The 27130-nt window shown below is 40.9% G+C and overlaps 1 protein-coding gene across 9 annotated transcripts in view; it reads left to right on the forward strand.

The window, feature by feature from the left end:
- Positions 1-27130, forward strand: part of FARS2 (phenylalanyl-tRNA synthetase 2, mitochondrial) — a 536237-nt gene that overhangs the window by 384525 nt on the left and 124582 nt on the right. For all 9 annotated transcript variants that reach the window (XM_025891117.2, XM_025891118.2, XM_073877541.1 and 6 more), the window contains one exon: positions 7924-8075. In XM_025891117.2, coding sequence (XP_025746902.2) covers positions 7924-8075 — 152 coding nt within the window. The remainder of the gene's footprint in view (positions 1-7923; positions 8076-27130) is intronic.

Genomic DNA, 27130 nt, shown 5'->3' on the forward strand with positions numbered 1-27130 from the left:
TGAGATAAGTCCCCCCCCATGGCTTCATCAGCAATCTCACTTTTGGGTGGGAACCCAGACAGCACTACCAATTTGATTCTGGGCTAGGAATACAAGTACAGGAACCATAAAAATCTCTAACTAAGGAGGGGTTTAGAGAGAGGACGTTAGTGATTGTCTCCCGTACAAGATGGGTCTGCACAGACAAATTCCAAACCACATAAAGAACTCTGACCTCAGAGTGTCAGCCAACCAAATCAACAACTAGAATCTGAATTCACTGGAGAGTAAAGTAAAATCAAAAAGTGTTCTTTAAAAAAAAGACTGCCTAACATCCTTAGAGACATCAATGGAGGATAATACCCATTAAAAAAATACAAAAGGAGAAGAACAGGAAATTCTGAATAAGGGGCAAAACCAGGCAGAAATAGAGTGTAAATCGATATGAAAAAGAAACAATTAGAAATATCAGAAATGAATAAAAGATGCATTGAAATAAAGAAGAAAAAAACAGATAAGACTAGACTGCGTTGAGAAGAGAATTAAGAAATTAAGCTATTACTAAAGAACTCACCAAGCACGAGTACATAAAGATTAAAAACCTGAATTGAGTTAAGAGAAGATAAAGAAGCTCCACAGTATGTGTTATTGCAGTTCCAGAAGAGAATGAAAAGAATGGCACAGGAGTGGCCAGAATTTTTCCGAAGTGGCACAAAACACGAGCCCTCCGATTGCAGGCACACTCTGAGTACTGAGCAGAATAAATGGAGATAAAAGCAGACCAGGCCTGATTGGAATCGAACTGCAGAGCCTCTAGGATAAAGATAAAACTCTTCACATCTGCCAGGAAGAAAAGACAGATTCCTTAGGAAGAAACATCACTGACTGACAGCAGACTTGTCATCAGCATAATAAGTCTAGAGAAATATTTTCAAAGTGCCAAGTAGAGACAATTATAAACCTACAATCCTGTGCCCTGCTAAATTATTTGTATGAGGGGTTTCAGACATGTAAAGACTGAGAGTTTGCCTCCCACCGCCTTTCTCGGAAGAGACGATTAAAGGATGTTCATGTGCAAGAACAAAAGTGAGCAGGAAGGAAGGCTGTCAAAAACTATGAAAGGCCTATGATTTCCCCCTGCTTGCAAGGTCACAAGGTGTCTGCCAGTCTCATGGCTGCTGGAGAGACTCCTGGGTCAGAGACGAAGGACTGTGACAGCACAGAGGCAGCATGGGCTTCCTGTTCACATCGCTTCTCCTAAAACCCCTAAGCCCCAGAGGGGCGATGCCGAGCCGCTCAGGCGGCTTCTACTCCCACACTGGCCTTAGAGCACAGCTGAAAACCACCGAGCTGTGCAGCTCTGCAATCTTTTCGTTCTTGGATTATGTTTGTTGGCTCGCTTTGCTTCCATTCCTTCGGAGAGGCTGTGAGCCAGCCTGCCGTACCTATGCCCCTGAGGAAGACATTATCTTTATTATCCTGGTGAAAAAAAAAAACAAATCTGCTCTTGCCCCCAAGGGAGAAACTACCTCTGTCTTCCAAGTGTGTTTGTTGACACAAGCAGTTACAGGTTGTGTGGAAATTCCATGGACAATTGTCTCCCAACAAAGAGGACAAATATAAAATTAAAAACATTTTTTTAGCTTAAATTAATCATTGTCTTAAATAACTTATTATTTTGTGTGTGCTTTTCAAAGGATAAAAATCTAATAGTTGGGGAGAAGAGCCTTTTAAAAAAAACTAAGGTTTCTGTCTGATTTAAGACAGAATAGAGATCCTAAATAAATTTAAGCTTTAGATCAGTTTATTAAAGGATATGTGTGTATGTGTATTAAAGAATAGACATACAGGGGCACCTGGGTGGTTCAGTCAGTTAAGTGTCTGCCTTCAGCTGAGGTCATGTTCCCAGGGTCCTGGGATTGAGCTCCATGTTGGACTCTCTGTCCAGCCAGGAGTCTGTTCCTCCCTCTCCCTCTGCCCCTACCCCTTGCTCATGCTCCCTCCTCAAATTAAATAAAATCTTTAAAAAAAGAGAGAGAATAGACATACAATTTACAGCTTTTTAAAGAAGAAGGAAAAATATTAGGATATTTTTAAAAATTAACCAATCCAATAGAATACAAGAAAGGAGAAAATATAGGGAAAGACATAGTTTGTGGAATATATCTAAAGAGGTATTTAGAGGAACATTAATAGCCTTAAAGGCTTTTACTCAAAACTAAGAAAGCCCCAAAATACATGAGTTATTTTTTTCACTTAAGTAAGCTGGGGAAAGAACAGAATAAAACCAAATAAGCAAGAAGAAAGATAATGAAGATAAAAGAAATTAATTGGAACAGGGGAGAAATGCACCCCACTTTCATCTGTCTCTTGTTAATTACCTGGACTCTGGCACTTCAGCTGCCAACGTTCTCACCTGCAAGTCTGGAGACTTGGGTCCGAAGACGTGAGTGCGCCTTTTAAAGGGAAGTGGGGGCACTGGGGAGAGTAAAGGGACATGGGTGTAAAATTTAACAAGCAAAACTATTTCAAAGAAAAGAAAAAGAGAAGAAAACAGCTTCAGAAACCAAATTCATGTGACCCAGATGGCATGGAGAATTGTCCTTTTTGGAATCATAATTATTATTTTAAAAATCCAAACTATCCTGGAAAATTTGGGAAATTAAGAAATTAAGCTAAGTCAGTTCAACATGAGTTTGACCGACATTTATTTAGCCGGTTACTGTAGGGCTGCTGGGCTACACAGGTAAACCAGACATTAATCCCAATCCTGAAGGACATAATGACAGGGACATGAACCTATGAGGGGCACTCAATACAGTCAGAGGACTTGGAGTTAGGGTGGCACATAACTCCATGATTGTTCTGTTCCTCAACCCCAAACAGGACATAAAAACAATTCTTGGGTTGGAATTGTCAATAATTGGCAGAAATAAGAGGTTTTCAAAAGGGCAAACTGTGAAAAACATTTATGGATTCCCAGGATTAGCTCAACCTAATAAAGTAAGGATATTATTCCAACCCCATTAGAGGTAGCCAAAATGCAACAAATGTAAGGATACTGCAGGGGAAGGAAAAGATATTTTTCTTTCTACCCTTCTAGGTGTCATCTGGTGCTCTGCCGCAAAAGACAGATTAGAGCAAACAACCTTATTAACTTGTGCATCATGCATGAAACACACAGATTATAAGAGAGGAGTAACTCAAAGGCTTGGTTGGTAATTGGGCTTATATAGCAGCTTAGCAAAAGAGCAATAAATTTTTAGAGAAGTAACAAGGCAAAGAAAAAGGATCTCGAGTCTGGTTCTGGGCCAATTGTGGAAAGGTAAATAAATACATGGGAAACTAAAGGAAGTTATATGGGGCCGTTAGTCAAGTTTGATAAGTAGATCCTTCTGGTGTAATCTCTGGGCTGATAAGGGTCCAGCTTGACTCCAGTGATTGGAGAGGGGAGATGAGGCACCTTTGCAAGTTTTTTGTCCTGCTCTTAGGCAAACTGTGTGCCTGTGTTGTGTTGGCCCCGGAGCTGAGAGCTTTTCTTGTCTCAGCTTCTTTTCAGTTGCTTTGAGCTCAAAGTAAACCTTATACCAAAGTGACATGTTTGCAGGTGGCATTTTTTGCTACTCTCTGATAAGCGGGGATTACAAGGGTGTTTAGCATCAGTGTTCATGAAGGGAATAAAGTCTGAGTTGGGCTGACCTCGCTTAACTGGGGTGTGCCACCCGCCTACACCCCAAGCCATGCAGAGCTCAGTGCATTTGCTTCAGAATTCACGGTTGAACCTTAACTCTTTTGCATCTTAAAGATAAAGGCAAAATTCCTTCTTGAATATTTTCCTTCCTTCCCCAGAGTTAATCATTGTTTTGAAGTCCAGTATAGCCTTCCCACATCTGTTTCAATACAGTTTATTTATACATATGTATTATTGCCATACCTGTTTTTAAACTTTGTATAGTGAATACATCTTAATACAACTTATATTTTTTTAAAAACTCAACATATACTTTTTTGTATTTCAACCATAGTGATATATGTACCTCTAATTCGTTCACGTTAACTCTTGTATATTGTGTGTATAATGATATATATGAAATAGCAATTATTATATGAGGTAAATACTAATAATCCTCCATTTTTCAGATGAGGAAACTGAAAACAGAGATTAAGCAGTTGGTCCAAGTCATATAGTTAGTAAGGAAGATTCACATGAGGATCACAAATTTTGCCTTATTCCATTCCAATAGCTTTTCCTATTTCCTGCCTTGGGTTAGGATTTATAATGTGACAGAGCAAGGGTGAGAGAGGGTATCCTTATGTTGTTCTTGACTTTATTTCGAATACTTCTAAAAAATTTTAACTTTAGTATGTTTGCTATAGGTTTTCAATAAATATCTTGGAAGGAAGGATGCTGCCTTCTATTTATAGTTGGCCAAAAAAACTCTTTTTTCTTATAATGAATAAGTATTATATTTATCAAATACTTCCTGTCTCTGAAAAAAACATGATTTTTTTTCTTTATATGTTGATTAGTAGATTGCTTTTGGTTTCAAAGCATTCCCGTTATTCTGGGATAAACCCTACTTGGTCATTTTGTGTTCTTACGTTAATATGCTGTTGAATTATATTTGCCGAAGTTACATTTAGGATTTTTATGTAGGTTGTAAGGTGAAATTGGTCTACAATTTTTTTTAAATTATTCTGTGATTATCCAGCTCTGGCTTAAAGTTTATAAACTCACAAAATTAGTTGATTTTTCTCTCCTTTTCTATTTCATGAAATAGTGTGTTAAAGATACTGCTTCACCTGAAATATTTGATAAAAGTTATACTATGAACTATCTGAGTCTAACACTTTTGGTGTGAGATTTGACTGATAATTCAATTTGGTACAGTGTCAATCAGTTTAAATTTTGTCTTAAGTGAAAATTATCATTTAATCAAAATTTTCAAACTCATTGTTACTAAATTGTTCATATATATTTTGACTTTTAAATTCTCTACTATAACTGTAGTTTTGATCACCTCTTCAATTCTAAAAAAAAAAAAAAAAAAAAACCACCACGAGAATTATAGAGATGATCTCAAAAGAACAAATCAATTCATGGTTATTTGCTAAAACTAATAAAATAGACATTGCTCATCTAGATCAAGAAAAGAAATGAGAAAACAAAAATAATACCAAATGCTATTTAAGGGCTGTGAAGGGATTTCAGTCGAAAATGGAACCGGAAGATATGAAACAGAGAATCTCCCGCATGCTCCCTCAGAATAATGGAACTTGAAAATGGAGAGACTGATTCCCTATAAATGCCTGATTTACAGTGGGCTGAGACTCATCTCCTGACCAATGAACATCTGCTAAGAATCTTTCACCATCCTCCAGCCAGTGAACTCACTGCTTGAACTCTGGCTGGCCTGCCTTCTCTGGGCACTCGTTCCCATTAATACAGCTGCCCCAAGCCCTCAACGGACTTTCCTGCAGCATGCATTTTCCGAATTGCATTTCCTCTGCTTTTCGTGAATAAACTCAGTTTCTGATAATTCGAGCTTGCCTCAGTTTACCTCTTTATTTAGGTTAACAGGTTTTTTTTCTAATTCTAAAATTATCTTGTTCTGTGATTGTGGATTATCAAGTCCCTACCAAATCACTTTGCCTGTGCACCTCTTCTTTGTCATTCCACGTGCTCACTATCTCCCTATCACAGCATAGCCAGGGATGGAGGCAAGTCTCTATGCCTTATTTACCTGCCATGTCCATTAGCTGGTCTGGTTAGAGAAGAAAGAACAGCTAAATTGATTCACTGTAACGAAGCCATTGCTCACACAAGGTAGCGTTGTCATGCGCTCTTGATGAATGCCTACAATGTCATGGGGACTGTGCAGGGTAATAGAGATTTGGAGGTTAAAAAAAAAAGATACACACCCCACCCTCAAAAATTGAAATATACTGGAAAGACAGACATTAAGTAAGTAATTACACAAACAATTACAATAATGAAAGGTATTATGAAAGAGAAGTATAGGCTGCCATAACAAGGGACTACTGGAGTCTGTGAGGGTTAGAGGTGAACGTGGTAGCTAAGGAGCAGAGGTAGAGTAGGGAGGGCAGAAAACAGTATCTGGAGGAAGCAGCGAAGTGTGTTCAAGAAACCAAATAGCCAGGCGGTGTGAGCCTGGACAACAGAAAGAGCTAGAACTTTTCAAGAATTGGGGACTTATCCTAAGATCAATGGGAAGCCACTGGATAGTTTTTAATACCACCTCTGGCTAAGCATCAGAAAGCCTACATTCCAGTAGCTATAGATCTGTAGTTATCCTTTCAAAACAAACCTTTATTTTCCCCCTCAAAAAAGCAGAAGTCTCTAGTAGGTATCCCATATCTGACACATACCAGTTAGTATAGTGAATGCTTCCTTTAGATAAACCATTACTTTAAACTTGTTATATATAATTTGTTAGCTTGAACTAGTTCGCAATGCAACAGTCTGGGCTTTTCTCCCTGGTTTTTAAAACTGTAATTTACTGTAAAATTCATTTTTTAATGTCTTGGGGACCTCTATTCTGGCTGACAGCATTATTTTGTTATTATCGTGTTTACTGTTGTCAATGGGTTGCGGACACAAATGCTCAGTTGGGCACCTCCCATGTCTGTCATCAGAGCTCAGTGGTATCTCAGCTTGGGTCACCTAAAGACGGCATTACATGCGAATTCTTTGCAATCCCAGCCTTTTATCCAATCTCCCTAAATTTCCATGTTCCTGAAGTGGCGAAAGGATGTTGTCCAAGGGAAAAGCAACTGGTGTAACCACCATACTCCCGTATGTGTTGTTATATTAACCCATGAATGATTTATCACAGGATCTTGACTTTACTGTAGGAGAGAAAACCAAACATATTTTTCAGGAGCCATGGTATTTTGTCAGAAGCACTTTAGATGGTAGCTTTATTATGTTCATTTGAAATGTGTGTTTTGAACCGATGCATTTGTCTGACAACTTTATTGATATTTCAAGTTGAATAATCATTTTTTGTGTATTTGGTTCTTCGGAGGTTTTGTCATTTGAAAAGTTACACTTTTTCTTATCAGTGATTCACCAAAGGGTTTATAGTGATATCAGGTTTGGTGTAAACCAGTTTATAAATTTGCTCTTCTGCCAGATTTATTTATACTTTAGCACATATCCCCTGAGGACTTCATAGTTATATAATGAAACATTTTTTACTGTGGCAGTAACTTACAGACAAACATTTATTATATATATATTTATATGTATATAAGCCACGTAAACAAAGGCAGTAACTTTTAAAAGTATCTAATTTTAAGTGTCTATCCAATATAATGATAAGCTCGAATAAACTGGGGAAAATGGGATAAAGTGTGGGAATTGGCTACATTTGTGTTTGTCCATCCTTAGAGCCATAATTTGAAAAATAACTCCCTAAGTGGCTACTTATCATCCCAGTCCTTTATTTTAATAATTAGAAATACTAACAAATAATGACATTACTAATTGAAAAATATCAATTTTGACAAGCCTTTACTTACTTCTCTATTAAAATGACTTCCTGAAAATATCACAGGAAGTTAATGAATCGCTTGTTAATTAAATTTGAACTTTTTCTCTTCTAGTATTCAAATGAAAAAACTGAAGTATGATATATCCAAATTGCTTTATACTAAATTGTACATTAATGGTTATATAAATATAATATATGGTAGTGTTACACATGAATGTGATAAGAATCTGTAACATTCATAATGGAATTTGCTAATTTTGAATATTGGCTTATCTTTTAAGTTCATTTTGTTCCTGAAAATTCAAGTGCTGAAATAATGTTTTACCAGCATTTTCTAATTAGCCAAGTGTAACTTTCCATGAAAAATTTAAACATTCTCTCATCCAACTAACAAATCAATCTATCTTTTCTTCTCTTGTTTTGTTAGCCTCTTAGCAAATACCCTGCTGTGATAAATGACATCTCATTCTGGTTGCCCTCTGAGAGTTACACAGAAAACGATTTCTATGATTTAGTACGAACAATTGGAGGAGACCTGGTGGAAAAAGTTGATCTGATAGACAAGTTTGAACATCCAAAGTAAGTAAAAAACTTTCTGATTTTATCCTTTTTTTGTCTCTGTGTGACAAATGGCTTATAGAAATATATAATAAAATTTTGCTGAAACTCAATGTATATGAGACAGAATATTTCCAGAATTTATAGTGAATATATAGTTAATCAGAAAAGATTTTTATATCAGTCCTTTCTAAAAATCTTTCTAAAATGCAGTTTTAATCTTTCCTATCTTAGTAAATAGGTGAGAGAATGTTTTAAAGATCTTAGAGTTTTTCAGTATTGTTTTTAGAAGTGATTTCTTACCATATCACATCCCAGGAACAGAGGAGATGTGGCAGAAACGGGATTGTGGAGAAAAAGCTGTTTTGTCAGTCTCTCAGTGAATATTTATTAAGCACTTGTCACATGCCAAAAGCTGTATTAGGTCCTAGGATAAAGTTTAATAACTTTATCAGGGTCCATCTCAGTGTTGGCCTGTCTTCCTGGGGTGTGTGTGTGTGTGTGTGTGTGTGTGTGTGTGTGTGTGTATGCTGTAGTCTTACACTAATCAGATTTGACTCTACTTTGGTTTTGGAAAAGTTTTCTTGAGTTATATCGTTAAGGATTTGTTCTGATCCATTGTTCTGTTTCATTCTTCCGGAATTCCAGTTCTGCATGAGTAGGCTCTCCTTTATGTGACTTCTCTACCTATTACTTTCTCTCTAATGTTTTAAAACTCTTTATTTACACTTCATTTTGAATGCTTTTCTCATTGCTACCTTCTCTGTCCCTTACTGTTTTCTGCAGTCTCTTCTTCCTTGCTCACATTCCATTTCCATCTTCGATTACTTTGTTTTCCCCCTTTTATGAGTTCTGCGAGCTCACATTTCAGTTCCTCCTGTTTTCTTGCCTTCTACTCTCTGAATTATTTGTGCTTTGTAGTTTTACTTCATAGACGAATTGCTTCATTTGGTTTTAAAAATCTATTGCAAGATATTTGCCCAGCAATTTCTTATGATCCAGGGGCAACATTTTTTTCCCTATGACTTCTTTGTTAAAAAGTTTTTCTTTCATCTTCCTTATTTTCGCCCCAGTTTTTAAATTGATGTACCTGTGGTATGCATATGATTTGCCTTTTTGTTACTTGTATTTGAATGGCATTGGATTTTCTGAACCAGCTATGTGCACAAAGTCGAGGTGTGAGGGTGGGGGTTGACATGGCAGGGAGGGGCTAGGGTGATCATTTGGCTAGTTGTTTTCACCACCCTAAGGCTTTTATCTTCTCCAGTGCCAAGAAATAAGTCTTTCTTTGAATATGGCTCATTCATCTCATTGATTCCTTGTATAGTTCTGCATCCCACCCCAAATCTTCTCTTCTTACAAACAAAAGATTCGCCTTTGTTTACTTCAGTTTCAATACTTATCAGTGATAAAGATTTTGAACTTCAGATTATAACCTTCAGCTCTGAGAAATGTTACCTTTGCTAGTGTTTTCTGAGAAATGCCACTGTTTGTGTTTCTTTCCTTCACATCTTCTCATTAGCTTCTACTTGTTTTGAGCTGCTTTTGGCAGCCTTTAAGTTATTTTGGAGTTTGCAGATGATATCTGTGCCCTAACTTTACAGAAACAGTATATATGGAGCAGCCTGGATTTTGGACATGATGGAATACCCATTCAGCCCAGGACTATTCTGTGAGAGAGAAATTTCCAGGAATTTCCATGTTGATAGTGAAATTCCAGTACTTACTTTTGAAGAAGAGGGAAAGTGTAGGACTAAGACTGATTGTTCAATATTAACTGAGATACCAAAAAGGACATGACTTGTTATTCTTTCCCCATTTTTGTTTAATATGTAGAAAACCCATGGGAATCAAGGATTCAGAATCCATTCCTAATTTTATACTTCTCAAGCTTTTGCTTCTTGCCATTGCCTTAGCCCTACCTCTACTCTCATATCATCAGTGTCAAAAGTTAGAGGAGTAGCCTTTTCTGTTGGAGATGATCAGATCTTAAAGGTTAGAGGGAGATGTTAGTGCCTGGATATGGGAGTAAGTGTGGTTTGGGGGCGGGGTAAATATCGTTTTTATCTGACTTGGAGGTGATTTGCAGTGGTGAGAGTAAATGCTGAATGGGCATGCTAATTGGAGAAATTCTGTGAGAATGAGGTAGTGTTGGTGTCCTTTGACCACGAACACACCAGGCAGGCAGATATTCCATTTAAGAAAAAAATCACTGGACTGTATAGGAATGCTCTATTGATGCAGATCTATACACACAACCACATACTAACTTAAGAAAGTTGGATTTGTCCAGTTGCTTCCAGAGGAGACAGTACTTTTGCTTGGAAATTTGAAAACAACCAACCAACCAAAAAAATACTTTTTATTGGCACTGATCTTACCATCTTTTAAATAAATGTTAAACCAGTACTTAAGGCCAATTATTCTGGAGCTATGCCAAATGATTAGCCTGCCCAGAGTGTGCACCTATCTTAATAAGGGACTTGGTGGTTGGAGTAAGGTTCCTGTGGCAGAGATTGCTAATTATCTCTTAATATCCAATCCCTCACTTAAAAAAATAATGTAACTTTGATTTTTTTATCTAAGCAGCACTATAACTAGGTGTATCTATGTGGCCAAGTCTAGCTAATGATTTATAAGTGGAAGTGTTTAGGTATTTCCAAAAGTTTCCCTGAAAAGTTAGGTTGAGGCTGTCCTTTTTCCTTCCTGCTACTTGGATGTGAACGTAATGGCTGGTACTCTGGCACCCATTTTGGACCATGGTGTGCCCTTGACAATGGAAGTTATGTCAAGTACAGCCTGGGTCTCTGGCACCGGAGTGTCATTTCATCCCTGGACTTTTATGTGAGAGACAAGTGTCTTGTTGAAGCCATTGTTTTTAGATCTTTGTTACTGGCAACCAAAGGTAAACTTTGCTATTATAGCCCTGAGGAGAAAGACAGACTTGCAGAAAAGGACACAATATTTAGTAATAGTGTCTCACTGAGTAAAGATCCTCAGGAAATACCTGTTGAGGGCCAGATAGTAAATAATTTTGACTTTGTGGGCCATAGGGTCTGTGCAACATCTGTGCCCCCCTCTGCTATTTTAAAAGCAGTCATGGACAAAATGAAACCAAACAAACATGGCTGTGTTCCAGCAAAGCCTTAATTACAAAAACAGGTGATGGGCTAGATTTTAGATTTGGCCCATAGTTTGCTGACCACAGATATACAGGAGGGAGCCACATATAATTTTTTAACTGACCACTACTCACATATTCTAAAATCCTCCTCTCAGAGGTCTTTTTTCCTTGGGCACCCTGCACCCTCCCATTCTCCTCTCATTAAGAGTTCCTGACTTGGGTGGTGGCAAGTGAAGGGTCACCTGACCTTGTACTCATCAATGCATATCTGGAGCTCAGGACTTAACTTTATTTTCTAAACATGTAAATTAAATATTGCTAAGCAGTCCAAAGAGTTCTGACCCTTTCTTTGCCTACCATCAAGAACTGAGAAATGCTAGTGGCAAGTGAAAGACTCTGAAATAAACAAGTAGTTGAACAAATTGTGTGTTAATTTTTTTTTTTTTGTAACAAATTAGGTGTCATTTTGTGAACAAGAGCAGATCCCAAGATGTTTCAGGGAGACATGAACTGCTGAATATGAACCTAATTTCATAATGTTAGACAAATGGGCACATTTTTTCTGGGTTACAGGTAACAGTTTGTGCCCTGAAGGGTTACAGATAACAGCTGTTCAGGTTAGAAGAAGATGACTTTTTGTTCTAGTCTGTCGTTCGGAACCTTCCCCCAGAGCATCTTTGCCACTTAATCTATAGGCCACTCATTGTGCAGAGGCATTCTTCTAGTTCCAAATTGCACATAACAAAAAATAGAGTAGTGATAACTTCTGAAGAGGAGATCTGCGGTCCCTGGATGTGCTTTGATGCCTTTGCAACATTTTACTATATGCATAGTGCACTGAGTCATGAGAAGACTTAAGGAAATAAGTTATGCATGTCAACATACAAACCTGGATATCTGATGTTTGACGCATTTATGAGTACAGTGGTCATTTTAGTCTCTATGTCCGTGAACCTGAAGGAATTATGGGGTACAGTGTTTATTTTCTCCTGTAGCACAACTACCTAAAACATTTCCTAGCCCCAGATAGGAGAGAGAACAAAGAAGAACTGAAAGAAACTTAACCATTGTCTTCAGCCACAAGCACCTCATGTGGGGATGCCACCAATTATTTGTGAGCTGTGGAAATGGACTATAAAGTGGGCTCAGATGGGACAGATTTGGGTTGAGCCCAAGGTAGAGGTTTTTGGAAGTTAGAATTAGGGGATTTAAAAGACTTGACTGGACTACAAGGAAGGGGTGGTGGGGAAAATGTGCCAGGTATCTGCCGCAGGCCCTGCTTGGCTGTGTCCCCAAACCAGTGCTTCTCACAGGCCTCCCCCCTGTTCCTGGGGCTGCTGCTTGCTTTGTGCATCCTGCTCAGACAGTCGGCTCAGACAGTCGTGGACACGCTTTCCTGGATCTGTGAACCCACAGTCAGGGTCTAGTTGGGGCCAAGATGCTAGAGGTAAGCATCCTGAGCCATGGGCACCAAAGGCGAGTCCCAGCTCTGTTCAGCTCTCCTTGATCCAGTTAATAGTTCTGTTCTTTATGACTGACCACTTGCAGTTGGAACAAATTTGGCACAGGTCGTTATACCGGAGCACTTGTCAGTATTTTTTAACAGCTGAAGGGGGGCTTCACGAAGAGAGGCACTTTCTCAATGTCGCTGGCCCCCCTTCTCGGTGGGTATGAGTCACGGGCATTACCTGCTCCTAACTGGCCACAGCAAGGTGGCGGGAGCCCCAGTGGATGAGGCAGTTCGGATGACTTCTCCTTCCTTCTTCCCTTCCTCTCGTCTTTCCCTCCCTTCTCTTCTCTCTTTTTTTTTTGGGGGGGGGGGTGGGTGTTTGATTTTGCTTTGGCAAATTGCATCCAATAAAAACATAAAAGTTTAAAAATAAAAAGGTAGAGATTAACCCATCATCTCACACCCTAACACCACAGTTATTCATATTGTTACATTTTCCCTGTCTTAACTTTTTTCATATGTATGCATCAGATGACATTTGATCCTTGAATGATACATGCTTTGTATTATCAACCTTCTGATCTAGAGTGGGGTTCTTCAGCCTCCGCACTACTGATATTTGGGACCAGATAATTCTTTGTCGGGGGGGTGGGGGGGAGGCTGTTCTGTGCACCATAAGATGTGAGCAGTACCTCTGACCACTCTCAGCCCCTCCCAGCACCTTATGATGACCAAAAATGCCTCCAGATATTGCCAAATGCCCCCTGTCAGGCAAAATTGCCCCCAGTCGAGAACCACTGGGATATCATTTAGGGGAGAATTTATTATTTCTTCTGAAAAAATATTATTTCTTAAAACCATGCTTCACTTTTCTGTTCTGACCAGCAGGGAGAAGGGACAGAAGGACCTCACAAGAGGGAGGTGTTCCACTGGGGGTTCTTGTGGTTCCAAGAAACACACTTGACAAAACATGGCTAAAGCTGGGCACCCCAGCTAGGCTTCGGAAAGAACAGGAGCTAGGGCAGGGTCTGAACTTTCCGTCTCCGTTGCTCTTTCTGGGGTTTGTCTACCAGTTTCTGCTTCTCTGTTGCATTCTCTTTCCTCACGCTCACTCTAGGTCTCCCCTGCTTTCCACCGTATAGCTTGTGCTCTCTCTGTATCTTGCAGAGTTCAGAATGCCCTGCCCAGCCCCCGACCTTTAGGTGTCAGCGCTCAGCACCAGTTGCTACCACTTTGCCCAATTCTGACACTCTCGACAAAGGAATCTTGCTGGCCCGAGATTTTCTGGTCAAGTCAGAGGTCACTGACCAGCTGAAGGACAGGTTCTCCTTGAATCACGTGCCTGCCCTCACTCTAATTAGCCACACGAGTCAAGTGGACAGACCTCTGACCTCGTTTTATGTGTCGGTAGGTTTACTGTCTATACAGATCTTTCTTTGTTTTCTCTTTAGCCAGAACTCAGTAGCTTCTGATGGAGGCACTGCCATTTTCAGACTTCCTTGAACTTCATGCAAAGAGGCATGTTGTAAGGACGTTAGCCAGTCGCTTCTCGAGTTCCTGTGTTATAGGAGACAGTGGGTCCACTGGGCCCACAAGGGTATTAAGTCAAGAGCCCAGTTTTTATGGGGCCAAATAATGCAGGAAAATTGAACTAGCAATAAAAAGTAGAAGGTAATAGTAAGGTGAGTTAAGCCTAGTAAGTGGCCTGCACAGTTTCTGATGCCCCGTAAACCTTCACTGTCTGAGGGGCAATGTATAGGGCTATAGATTCAGAGCAGGATGGCCCTTGGTCTGGGGAGATTTCCCAGGACACAGGATAGTAAATGCTGCATGTCTGTCTCCCTTCTGCTACCTTGTGAATGATGTGTACACAGCTCTGATTCTAATTAATGTCAGTAAGTACCTTGGAGTAGAAACCTTCAGTTCCTGTAAAAAGAACTCTGGGTTGTTATCTTCTTTTGTTGCTGGGGCAGATTCACTCAGGGTGGCCACTTTAAGGCAAACGGGATTTATTTAAGGATATACCTGAATCAGAACAGGAAACCTGTTTGGAACCAAGACAGGTCTAAGGGCTAGAGCTCTTTTGCAACTGGGTGTCCCCGGTTCTATCCCTCTGCTTGCACCTCTTAGCCAGGGACCACTCATAAAACAGCTCAGCCCACTTTCCAGAACACGTAGCCACCGTCTGAACATTTACAACCAGAAGGGTTCATGGGGCATTTTTTCAGAATAAGCCCCCAAAGTACTGACCTCCTTCCCTCATCCCCCACCAGTCTGCTCCTCGCATAGAACTCTGTAACTGCTCCTAATGTTGGCTCATTCATCTCTTGTGTTCCTTATTTGCATTTAAATTTTTCTAGACTATTCCACTTGGTGGAAACTCCATAGGGCACTATGGCATAGTCTCTCACTGCCATCTTCCCACCATGTTTATATTAGTGGAAGGAGGCTGGCTCCCTGCGTGACACTTGGTGGATGGCTCATTGATCCTTCTTCATAGCTTAGAGGAGCTTTTGTTACATGGCTGCATACTTCAGAGGCAATGTAGGCCAGTGGAAAGAGCTCAGAATTCAGAGTCAGAGGCCATTAGCAGAGTCTTGGCCCTTCACATCTTAGAAGTCTCATAAAGGGACTCTCTGGCCTCAGTTCCTCATCTGCCAACCCAGGGTGCTAACATCATCCCAAAATGGCAACTGCAAAAATTAGATGAGCCTATAGATGTGAAATGCTTTGAAAACAGCACAGAGTTGTTTTATTTTTTTTAAATAGCTATCACAGTAAAAACCAGTAACTGTCACCATCAGCCCATCTTGCTTATTAAAGAATAACCTCAGCCCAGCCAGGAATCTTGGACTTGGCAGCCAAATACATATGACTAGGAAGTTCTGGTCATCGCAGGAAGCAGAGTGGGACTTCATATTCTATGTTGGGAAAAATGCCATGGCTGGTGGTGGGTGGGATGACATCTCTGGTTTACGAATCACTCCCTGGTCCTGGTTCTTGTGACAGAACCAAAGAAATGCAGTTATCTGAACTTAAAGCCTGGCCAGCGATGAAAAGCCAGCGACAGCTAATCTTGAGAGAGCTTGTCAGAAGTTGCGTCCCCTTGAAATTGACAGCATGCAGTACCAGGGAGCTGGCTCGGGGCGGCCAGGCCTGCTTTGGAACGCTCCTGGCTTCTTTGCCTTTCTTCGCTTTTATTGCAATGCTGGTGGCGTGAGTCTAAGAACTTTTATTGTTGTGGTTCAGACAGCCCAGAACGCAATTCTAAGAACACTATTTTTAGCCTGGATATTTGTTTTTCCCTACCTTCCTCCCTTTACCTCCTTCCCCAAAGCCTTCTTTTTAAAGCAGCTCACGAGGGGTGCATTTTCTTGCTGTCACATAGCAGCTCTGTTTGCCACCAGCAGTAGACAAATTAAAACACAATTAGTTCAGTCCCTGAACACCTTGTTCTGCCTTGTCCCCCAGCACTTCACCGTTTGCTGAAGGATTCTTTGGGATTACCTTCAGCACTGACCTGGCAGGGCCCTGGGAGCAGCATCTAGGCACAGAGCAGAGAAGGAGCAGAGAGACCGCTCAATGGCCACCAGGCAAGGAGAGAGGCCAGGCGCTTAATGAGCTGGATCTTCAGTGATCTGCTGTGTGCATGCACACCTTCGTGAAAATTAACCATGAAGCCGCTCTTCCCTCTTTAACTTTCAATTAGCAGTTTTCAGGGAATTCTTTGGAAATTATTTCCACTTGGCACCCCGTGCACCTTTTTGCAGCATGGAGATTGAATGCTCTCTTTCCAAGATGCAAGGCAGAAGTAACCCATGTCCCTTGATGTTTCCCTGTCCCTGTCCCACCCCCATCGATCAGATGAAAACAAGTTAAAATGCACACCAAGGACAACATGTTAGGGGTCTCTAAGTCACAGAATTGCTGGCAGAAATGCGATAGGGAGGGGCAGCCCCACCGCATCATTTTGGGCAATTATGAGTCATGCCCGAAACCATTTTTGATCTTTAATCTGTTATCCCAGGTCACAAGGTCACTTCTTTCAACTAGCTACCACCCAAATGCGATGCCCAGAGCTGCACTCCCACCTGCACCATCCATTCTGGGTCAGTGATCTTGTCCTTCACACCCCACAGAGGCTTGGCCTTGAATGTACCACGACCCTCACAGTTAATGATGATGTCTTAGTAACCGAGAGATGTTTGAATCCAAATACAGCCTGACATTGTACAGCCTCAGAATCATACATAGGATAACCAAACACTTATCCTGATGCTAGATCTTGGAGTTGAGTCTCTAAAGATAAGATTTGTAAGAAAGTTTCTGAGACCTATTTGAATTTCTGAGCAGCAGAGACGGGCTCCCCAGACTTGCTGATCTCTTTGGCTCCAGCATCAGCCAGGTTGGGGCTACAATGCACAGTGCACGGGCCGGGGCAGGGCAGGGGCGGGGGGGGGCGGTGTCCGAGTGTCTCTCGGGCTAGTTACTCTCCTTAGCTTGGTCATAACTGAGACTTAAGCTGTTGGTGTACAAAAGCAGGCAGGGACCTCTAGGGATGGGAGGTCAACTCCAGGGGAAGGGACCAGTGGTGTATACAGTTGGTCCAAATGGTACCCAAGATCTAGGGCTCCACGCAGTAGTGAGCCTGGTGGAAGCAGGTGGCAGAGCCAATGAGCAGTCACAGAGAAGCCGGGCTTAAGGGCCGCCGTCTGCCTGGGAGCTCCACTGGTTAGCTGCCGCCCCAGGGCTCCTGACTGTCCCCACCATAGAGGTGGGATTGGATCTGGAGTCCACACGTGGGGGTGGGGGGTCAGGGGTGGTTAAGTTAGAAAATCCAGGCGACCAATAGGAACTTCGATTTGTGGGTTTTTTTGTTTTTGTTTTTGTTTTTTGGTGGTTTGTTTTGTTTTGTTTTCACAGCCTATAGCTCCACTGGGGGATCTACTTATTCAAGTGTCATTTGGAGCCCGAGAAAGTATGACTATGACCAGAATTTAATCAGGTGTCTGGTGAGGACAGAGCAAAGTAGAATGTTCCGTAAGATTTACATGAGGAAGAGGAGGACACCTCAAGGCAATGTAGTGCCCATCAGGGTGTCCCGTTCCAGTGGGGATGCTGTGGCATAGAGGGGGCTGGTTAGGCAGAGGCTTAGGAAAGTCAGACGCTTAGGAAATGAATTGAGGAACTTACATTTGGATCTCCCCAGCCTGCTCACGGAGACCTCAGCCTCCTGCACAGTTCCCCTCAAGTATTTCTGGAGGTCTACAAGGATGTCCCACATTTGCTTACAAACAAACTTCCCCTGAACATGCCGGGATTCATGGGGACCCCCGGTTTCCTCCTGGATATTAGCAGCCCTGCTGCTGCCCCAGCTGGCACACACCCATGAGACTTTGGGGGGGGGGTCTTCACAGTGTCCTGTGCTATTTCAGATTTGGACAGAGCTGTACCTTCCCTTGCTGGTGTCACACCTGTCACTGGGGACTCAAGCAACTCTGCTCTGAGCCCCATCTCCTTTCCTACCTTGCAGAGCCCCTCCCCCAGGCTTTCCCCTCCAGGCAAACCCCTGCAAAGAAAGCCTCAGGGATTCCAGCGCACACCTGACTCCTTCTCAGTTCAGACCAGAATCTTTCAGACCTCGGAAATGAGGACAAAATCTACAAAACGCTGGTCACCTTCTCCTCTTTTGTGAACAGAACTATTTTGCAAGATGTCTTACTTAATATTTCTCAGAGGAGAAAGAATACCCCATGAAAGTTTTTAGATTCTGTGTTTGACAGATCTGGCCACTTTTCTTAGCCTCCACTTCCTCCTGAAAGAAAGTGATGATAGTAAGATGAGAAAAGAGGAAACCAGCAGTGAAAATGAAGCAGGTGAAATATTTGTACAAGAGATGACAGCAGTGGTCTACACACTTACTCAGAATTTTACTGGAATAATCGCTTATCTTATGCCAGCATTTGTTAAATATGGTAATTTCTCCTAGCTGGTCGTCTGTCCAGCAACACACATGGTATCAGTGATGGTGGGATAAGCATTTCTAACGTTCTCTTTTGGCAATTGCCATGTTGTCTTGTATTTATACACTTTCCACCACTGCACTGTGAGTTACTGCCAGGCACTGGGTCTTTAACTTTCTGCTCTATTTGAGGTATAAAACATAGCAACTACTCAATAAACATATGATGAATGAATGATAAAAAGAAAGAAAACCCAGCAACAACATACTGACATCATGTTTGCTCCAGATATAACCGACATCCCTTTCTCTGTAGGCCAAAAAGAGACCCCATTTGGTAACATTTTCCAGATGGGTAACCAGAACCCTTTACTCTCAGTCATGCTGGTTTCTGACTGAGGAGAAACAGAGTGGGGGGTGAGGAATTGGAACAGGAATTGGATTATAGCAAGTTGGATTCTGAGTAAACTGCTGATTTAAAAATAGCGTTTTTGAGATTAGTGTTCACATAGAGAAAAGGAAGAAAGTAAAAAGGAAAAAAAAGTACCTTTGAAGAAGATTGATTGTATCCTTTGTAAAATACATTTTAATACTCTGAGCTCCCAGGATCAGAAAAGTGTTGGAAGTATGCAAATTATTCATGATTACCTAAGAAACCCTTTCCTGATTGGAAGAGGGGAAATCACAGGGTTGAATGGAAATTCAAGGAGTCAAATTATAACGTGCTTGTTGTGTATGTTTGTTTGCCACAGATGAGGAACAAGGGAAAATTCTGAAGGAAGGTAACTATGAAAGGAAGAGAAAAGCTATCTGTGCAGGGAGGGCAGAGAAGCCTTAGCTCTCTTGAATGTGGGCTTTCCAAACCACTACATACCTAAGCCATCCCACTGAGAGTCATAGGAGTAGTGGATCCCTGACATGGATGCCAACATCCTTTTCTAGAAGCATCTTCTTCCCCCATGTGCTGGGTTCATAGGACCGTGTCCACACTGGTCCAGTGGGTCTCTCTCCCGGGGCCTAAGTGATTGCTACAGGGGCGGGCACCTCATAAAGCTGGGCCAATAGGCCTTCTCTCCATAATGTTTGGATGGGAGACCAAAGAGAGCTTAAGCTGTGAGTGACATACATACCTAGGAGCCATCTCTGGCCACGTTTCCCATGTGGGGAGAATGTGGTGAGCAGAGAGGGAGAAGGAAGCAGCAGAAGAGAGATGTGACATGGAGAGAGGAACTGGTGTGGTTTGAGTCCTCAGTTCCATTGTGTTCTGGGACCCAGCTGCTCCCCACCCTTCCCACAGTTCAGTTGTCCAGTCCTTGCTCAGATTCCCTAAGCAAGTGTAACTCCCCTGTTGTTTAAGTTGGTTTCACGTGGGTTTCCATTATTTGAGATCAAATGAGTTCGAAGACATGTAATTACAGACTTACGGCACTGGAAGAGGGCAGGAAGGAAGAAGGTGACAGGCCAAAGTCATTAGCTTCTTTTCCAGAGAACTCTGGAGCACCACAGAGTTGAGGCTGCAGTGGGCCCTTGAGCTGCAGATGTTTTTCTTCAGTATGCTTTTGAATAGTCCTTTTCCTTTTAGCTAGAGTAGCTAAAACTTAATGTATCTCAAGTTGTGACTCCTTCATTCTAGTGAACATGTTTGTGAACACTTACTATGGGTGAGGCACTATGCTATCTGTGACACTTATGGTCAGGAGATATAAAAATGACTTTTTAAGTGAGCTCTTGTTCTCAAGGAGCTCACAGTCTGATAGGAGGTCGGTACACATAATTTAATGCAATTTAATATGAAAAGTGTCTTAGATGACAGATGGCACCACCAGGGTTTCAAAGAAGAGTAGCACCTCTCTTTGCCGTAAATGATCAAGAAATGTTTACAGATCATGGTTCAGCTGACAAATAAGAGTTAGCTGTGGAATGGGCCAAGAAATTCCAAGCAGAGTAGATCGCATGCACAAAGACAGGAAGAGACAGAGATGAAAATAATTTAGTGTGCCCAGCATACAGGAAACATGGTGGAGTGGGGGGAAATGAAACTGGAGAGTTTGGGAGGGGCCAGATCTTAAAGGCCTTGCATTTCCTTATACTCATGTGGACTTTTCTGGTAGAACATGTAGGGAGTCATTGAGCTAATTCACCTGTTTTCAAATTTGTAAGTGATTATCTGTCTTGAGACTATGTTGGCCCTGGGTAAAGCTAGAGGTAGGGAAAGATGGAGAAGCGCATCTGAATAGCTTATCTGAATGGAGGAGATGAGTCTGAGCTGAGACAGTGGCCAGGGCCTTGTGGGAAAAGCTGACTGATGGAAAGGATATTTAAAATCCACAGGAAAGGTGGAGCCATTTGAGGGAGCAAGCATGGAGATGAAGGAACCAAATATAACTTCCCAGTCCTGAGTGGTGTGACTGAGAGCTGACCTTGAGGTAGAGGTTAAGTAGGGGGAGCAGGGCTTTGGTGGAGGTTATTTGGTTACTTTTGGTCTTCCTGAGTTTTAGGTAGGCTGTCTGGAAATGCCAGCCTAAGAGCTCATGAGAGAGAGGCCAGGATTAGAGTATACAGTTGACAGTTGGAGCTCCAGTCAGGTCTGGAACAGAAGGGGAAGATGAAGAAAGAATGAACTCCAGGGAAGGCTTAAAGGGATGGAAGAAGGAAAAAGTGAGTGAAGGAATTAAGAAGGGTGACCCAGGAGGTCCAGGTAGAGGAACAGAGGCGGGGGGATGAAAGCATGGAAGGTCCGTCTTGCAGGAGTGAGATTAGAGAGTGTAGTCAGGTGACCTGCCAAGACCACATGGATTTGGCCAGTACAAAGCCTTCAGTAGTAGGTTCAAGGATAGGAAATACTTTGGTGAATCATATTTCTTCTCCTTTCCCCCCTGTTGTGCCTTCACAAATATTTATTCCACAAATGTTAGTAATTAGAGAATACTTGATTTGATGGATATATGCAGGGCGTTGATGTGTTAGCGAGCAAACAAAATGTCCTAACTCTTGCACCTAGACCTGGGTCTTCGTGGCTATTTGTTTGGTGATTTTTGTTTGGAATAATGTTGTGGGGAAGTTTCACCCTTCAGTCACTTACCTGTTTATATGTTCCCTTCCCCTATAGCTCATTTAAAGGATGGATAGGGCAGGTGAAGCATCTTCCTGAGCCCTCTCTGAGAAGCAGGAATTATACAGGAATGACACTTAGAGATTAGTCCCCAGCACTCGGGTGGCCCACTTAAGACAGGCCTCATTAAATGCACTTCATAGGGGATAGCCAGTGTATTTAACTTAAGAAAGGACATGGCATGCCAATTAAGACCTGAAAATATGCATGGAAGTTGGAATTTGAACAATACTTTGATCAGCACTTCTTAAAATGAAGACTCCTTAAAAGCTTGCTTATACTTCCCTTTGGTCACCTGCTGTGTGGAGCCACGTGCTCCAAAAGATGAAGCCACCCCTGGCGGACAGAAGTGCAACACAATACAGAGTACACACAACTCCGGAAATTAGACTTGACCTCCACGCACCTTTCAAGGCAAAAACATCCTCCCCAAAATGAGAGACAGAAAGCTAGGAAAAGAAGGTATGAGGCACATCATCGCAAGGAAAACTGGAGTTGATTTTGATTATATTTAGAATGCTATTTTTTTTTTAACCTAGATTGAATCAAGGAATACCTGTACATTGAACTTCTTTGTTTCAGGATTCCTCCTGCCAGAAAGTCTATTTAAATATGAATCCCAAATAATGTGATATCACATCTGATACAGAAATATATCTGGCAATATTAAACAGATCAAATTCTTGGGAGGACTAGTCTGAATTGAAGCTATTCTTAGCATAGTTACAGTAAAGAGATCCACACAGATATTCAAGATGGAAAAATCCTAATAGTTAATAGAAAACCAAAACTCAAGGTCCCTGCAACCTTCAGAGCAGAGCTGCTTCAGGTGCTTCTCAGAAAACAAATGTGTCTTAGAGATTTTGGCCAGGGGTCCCTCCACATCTTCACGTCCTTTCCTGGGGTGTCTCCCCTCCTTCCTTCCTTCGTTCTTTAAATCATCTAACGTCTCACGTCCTGCCTGTCCTGCCCCTCAGACAGCTTTGCTCAGCCAATGGCTGGACCAGGTGGAGATTGAAATTGGAGCCTATAACATATGACCAAACTTATACATCATATTTACATCGTTTAATTACTTTAAATAATACTTTAGCTTAGGTTTCCTGCTTAGGGTACTACCAGGAGGATTTTTGTTCTTCTAGCTCATGCTGTAATAGGAAACTGGCGACGCAGTTATTGTAGTCCTAACTGCAAGTTTGTTTAATTAAAATTACATTCATTCGTTCTGACATACTTTCAAGCAACTGTGAAAAATAGCTATTATGATCTGTTGGTATGCTGCCTTGAGTGGCTAATAATTTTAGTTAGATGGTGGTTTTAGTTCCTTATCGGTAAACATGAAAAATAAAGTTAGAAAAAAACAGTAGCAGTAATGTCACAAAACTTTATATTTGTGTATCAGTTGGGCCTTTGTATTATGTTTTTAAAACCAGTTTCCCACCCCCCCCAAGAAAAATAAAGAAATTCTGTTAAAATATCCACTGGGTGTATGCTGTGGAAAATAGATCCATACAATCCATAGCAGATGTGAGGAGATTTCCTCTATTGCACTTTACCCCTGAACCCAAAGTCTCAGATTCAAGGATGCCTAACAAATCTGTTTTAAATTGGTGTCCATGTAGATGGTGTCCCCATGGAAGGGCTACTCTAAACTTATTTTTCTGTTGGCTTTTTTTTTTAATGAGGTGAAATTCACATGACAAAATTAGCCATGTTTGAGTAAGCAATTCAGTGGCATTTAGCACATTCACAGTATTGTGTAACCACCACGTCTATCTGGTTATCTAGATCCAAGACATTTTCATCACCCCAAAGAAACCCCACACCCATTATAGTGCTGTTTCCCATTTCCCCCACTCCTTCCATCCCCCAGCCCCTGGCTACTACCCATCTGCATTCTGTCTACGTCTTATAAAATGAACTCATACGGTGTATGATCCTTTGTGTCTGTCTGGCTTCTTTCACTTAGCGTGTTTTTGAGGTTCATCTACCTTTCAGAGTGTAGCAATACTTCATTCTTTTTATGGTTGAATAATTTTCCATTCTACATATAAATTACAATTTGTTTATCCATTCCTCTCTCAGTGGACATTTGGGTTGTTTCTGTATTTTGGTTACTGTGAATAATGCTGGTATGAGGTGTGTGCAGAAGTATTTATTTGAGCCCCTGTTCTCCATTCTTTTGGGAATATACCTAGGAGTAGAGTTGCTGAGTCATTTGGTAATTCTGTTTAACTTTTTGAGGAACTGCTAGACTGTTTTCTATGGTGGCTAAATCACTTTACATTCCTATCAGCCATGTACACGGGTTCAGTTTGCATCCTCTCCAACACTTGTTTCTCTCTCCCTCCCTCCCTTCATCCATCCATCCATCCATTTGGTTTCAATTTATATTTCCTTAAAGACTGAATGATCTTTTCATATGCTTGTTGGCCATCTGTAGACGTTAGGAGAAATGTCTATTCAAGTCCTTTGCCATCTTTTTTAATTGGGTTGTTTCTCCCTTTTTTTGGAGTCATAAGAGTTCTTTATGTGTTCTGGATACTGGACACTTACTACACCAAACTTTTTGTTGCCTCTTAACCTCTTGAAAGTTAAAAATTATTTCCTTCTTTCTCCTTCCTTCTTTCCTTTCTTCCTCCTGCTTTATTCTTTTCTTTCTTACATACTGAAAATATTAATTTTGGGTATTAGATATAATGGCTCTTTAAGAAAAGAAAGGTATAAGGAAGATAATTTAAATTCCTTGTAATTCAACAACCCACGGATAAGCACTGTTTTCATTTTTATACCCTTTTTCTATTCCTTTTTTTAAATATGTAGGATAAGCATGCATACATATATATTTAGAAAATTCTGATTTTGTTGTGTACTATTAATTTTTAACGCTTTTTTTATGTGGAGAAGGTATATTTATTTACATATAATTATCAAAGCACTTTGTTGTTTTAATGCCAAGTGAAATAGAATCTTTCCATGAATTCGTTAATCATTTTGAATACCTTGCTTAAGTGTTCAAGTGCTTTGTCCACTTTTTCTCTTGGGGTTTTATAAACAATAAAACATCTCAGATCAACTTGGTATAAGCTATTTATATACCCAGAATACTAGTCCATTTTCTCTCTTTGTTGTTATGAAGCTTTTTTCAGATTATTATTTGCCTTTTATTATTCTGTGTGGCGTTTGGGACATAGTGATATTTTATCTTCTTTCATATTGTCTAACATTTTTTTCATTGATTCCTTTGATTGTTTTTCCATGTAAAAAGTCCTTGTCTGTCCTATAAAGGATTATATAAATATTTGCTCACTTTTTCTCTTAAGTTGTTTTTTATTTAAATTGTATTCCTGGCTCCGTCTGGAACTTATCGTGGCGTTGTGAGATGAGAGGGTCACACTTTCATTTTCCTAGACAGCTAACCATCTTTCCCGATACCATTTATGAGATTAGTAATTTGCGATAAATGAATCTGTTACCAAAGTCATGAAACCAATTGTTTTACTCATTTTTTTAAAAGACACTTAAACACTGGCTTGTATATGAACTGGGTCATCTGTGCCTTGGTTTATATATATTCCTATTCTTACTAAACAAGTAGCCACAGTCTCATGTCAGACCAGAGTAGCCACGTGGCAACCCGTTGTCCCGGGCAAATGCTTATATGACAGATTGATGATGTTCCTGAGATTGGGCCGTGGTTTCTGGGGTTCAGTTGACCTGCAGTGGCTACACAATGTAGTGGTTGCCACATTGTCTTATTCCATCTTATGTCTGGAGGGAAGAGAATGTCATTGCTCAGGGCTGGGGAACCTTTGTGGGGGAGTGGCTATAGCAAGGGCTTTGGAGGTTGCCCTGAGTGTAGCTCCTTTCTTTGTCACTTGCTGGCCTGTAGGACTTTGAGCAACTTGGTTTATCTTTCTAAACCTCAGTTTCTTTATCTTTAAAATGGATCTAACATTAGGAACTACTTTAAAAGGTTATTTTGCAGTGCCTGGTGCATAAGTATACAATAAGTGTTGTTGATGGTGGTGATAATGTCCTAGCGGTGAATTTCTTCTGGGAGAAACTAACGGTAATTAAATGCAAGCATTAAATACACTCCAAGAACAGCAAAGCATCTCGGTTAAAAAGCTTTGTGCATTGTATTTACTGTAGTTAAGCTCATACTCAAAATAAGCATCCAGTTGCTCAGCGAAAATTTATTCCAAACAATAAAGTTGCTTTCTCAAGGTCTTAATAGTTCTGGCTATGAAGAGGGAACAAGAAGTTTGAAGATATGACAAGGGAAGAAAAGCATGAGGGGGTTAAGATGTAACATATGGGGGGCAGGGTAAGCGCTGTAGGACATAGGTAGCACATCCTCGCTGGGAGAAAAGTACAAGAGCGGAAATGAGGATGCCCCGTGGTCGGAAACGACAGAATTGGGCTCTGCAGCCAGCACATCTGTTTGCAGAGTGGGATTTGATGAGACAGACTTCCATTCTGGACAGGCCCTGCGTCTTGGGGTCTCAGGGTTTTAACTCAGTCCTGAAGTCTACACCACAGAGTCTAAATACCGCAGGGTTCCTGCCCAAGACAGACGGCACTTTGTGTTCTGATTTGGAATTCAGCGAGCAGTTCAGTCGATGATGTAAGTGAATACCAACTAGTGACTGTCAGTGTTCATGAAACGAGGGATATCAGTCATTTTTAGGAGATAAATCACCATTTTGCCATCATCTATTGGTGTTTCTAAATGTATTTCATGGTAAAATAATTTCCAAAGAACATCAACTACTAGACATCAATTTTTAAATAGAGTAGCTATATTAACTTATGAAAAGCAATTGCATTTCTTTTTGAGTTTTAAAGACATGTGATAGGTTTGTCTGGGTGTTTTGTGGGGTTTTTTTGTTTGTTTTAATCCGCATTTGTTTGGAGATTTCTAATGAGCATTCCAAAATTCAAAATCATGTATGAAATTATACTGGATGTAGCTACGAAAATGGCAACACTTGTATGGGAGACTAAAAGTGAAAATCTCTGGGGCGCCTGGTGGCTCAGACAGCTAAGCGTCTAACTCTTGGTTTCAGCTCAGGTCATGATCTCAAGATTGTGAGATTGAACCCCGCATCAGGGTCGTGAGATTGAGCCCTGCCTTGGGCTCTGCACTGGGCATGGAACCTACTTAAAAATTAAAAAACAAAAACAAAACAAAGTTGCAGACATCAGTGCACTTCTCTCAAAATACCTCAGTGTGCATATCATTAACTATATCACATGAATATGTGTACTTCGCATGCTCTATGTACTTTAGCATGCCTATCATTAACTACAAAGAAATGTAAATATCTAAACTATACCATTGTGGGGCACCGGGGTGGCTCAGTCAGTTGAGCATCCAACTCTTTATCAGGTCACGATCTCAGGGTCGTGAGATCAAGCCCCG

The sequence above is a fragment of the Callorhinus ursinus genome, unplaced genomic scaffold, assembly GCF_003265705.2.
Source record: "Callorhinus ursinus isolate GAN/ISIS: 27379988/994484 unplaced genomic scaffold, GSC_fseal_2.0 scaffold26, whole genome shotgun sequence".
NCBI classification, from domain to species: domain Eukaryota; kingdom Metazoa; phylum Chordata; class Mammalia; order Carnivora; family Otariidae; genus Callorhinus; species Callorhinus ursinus.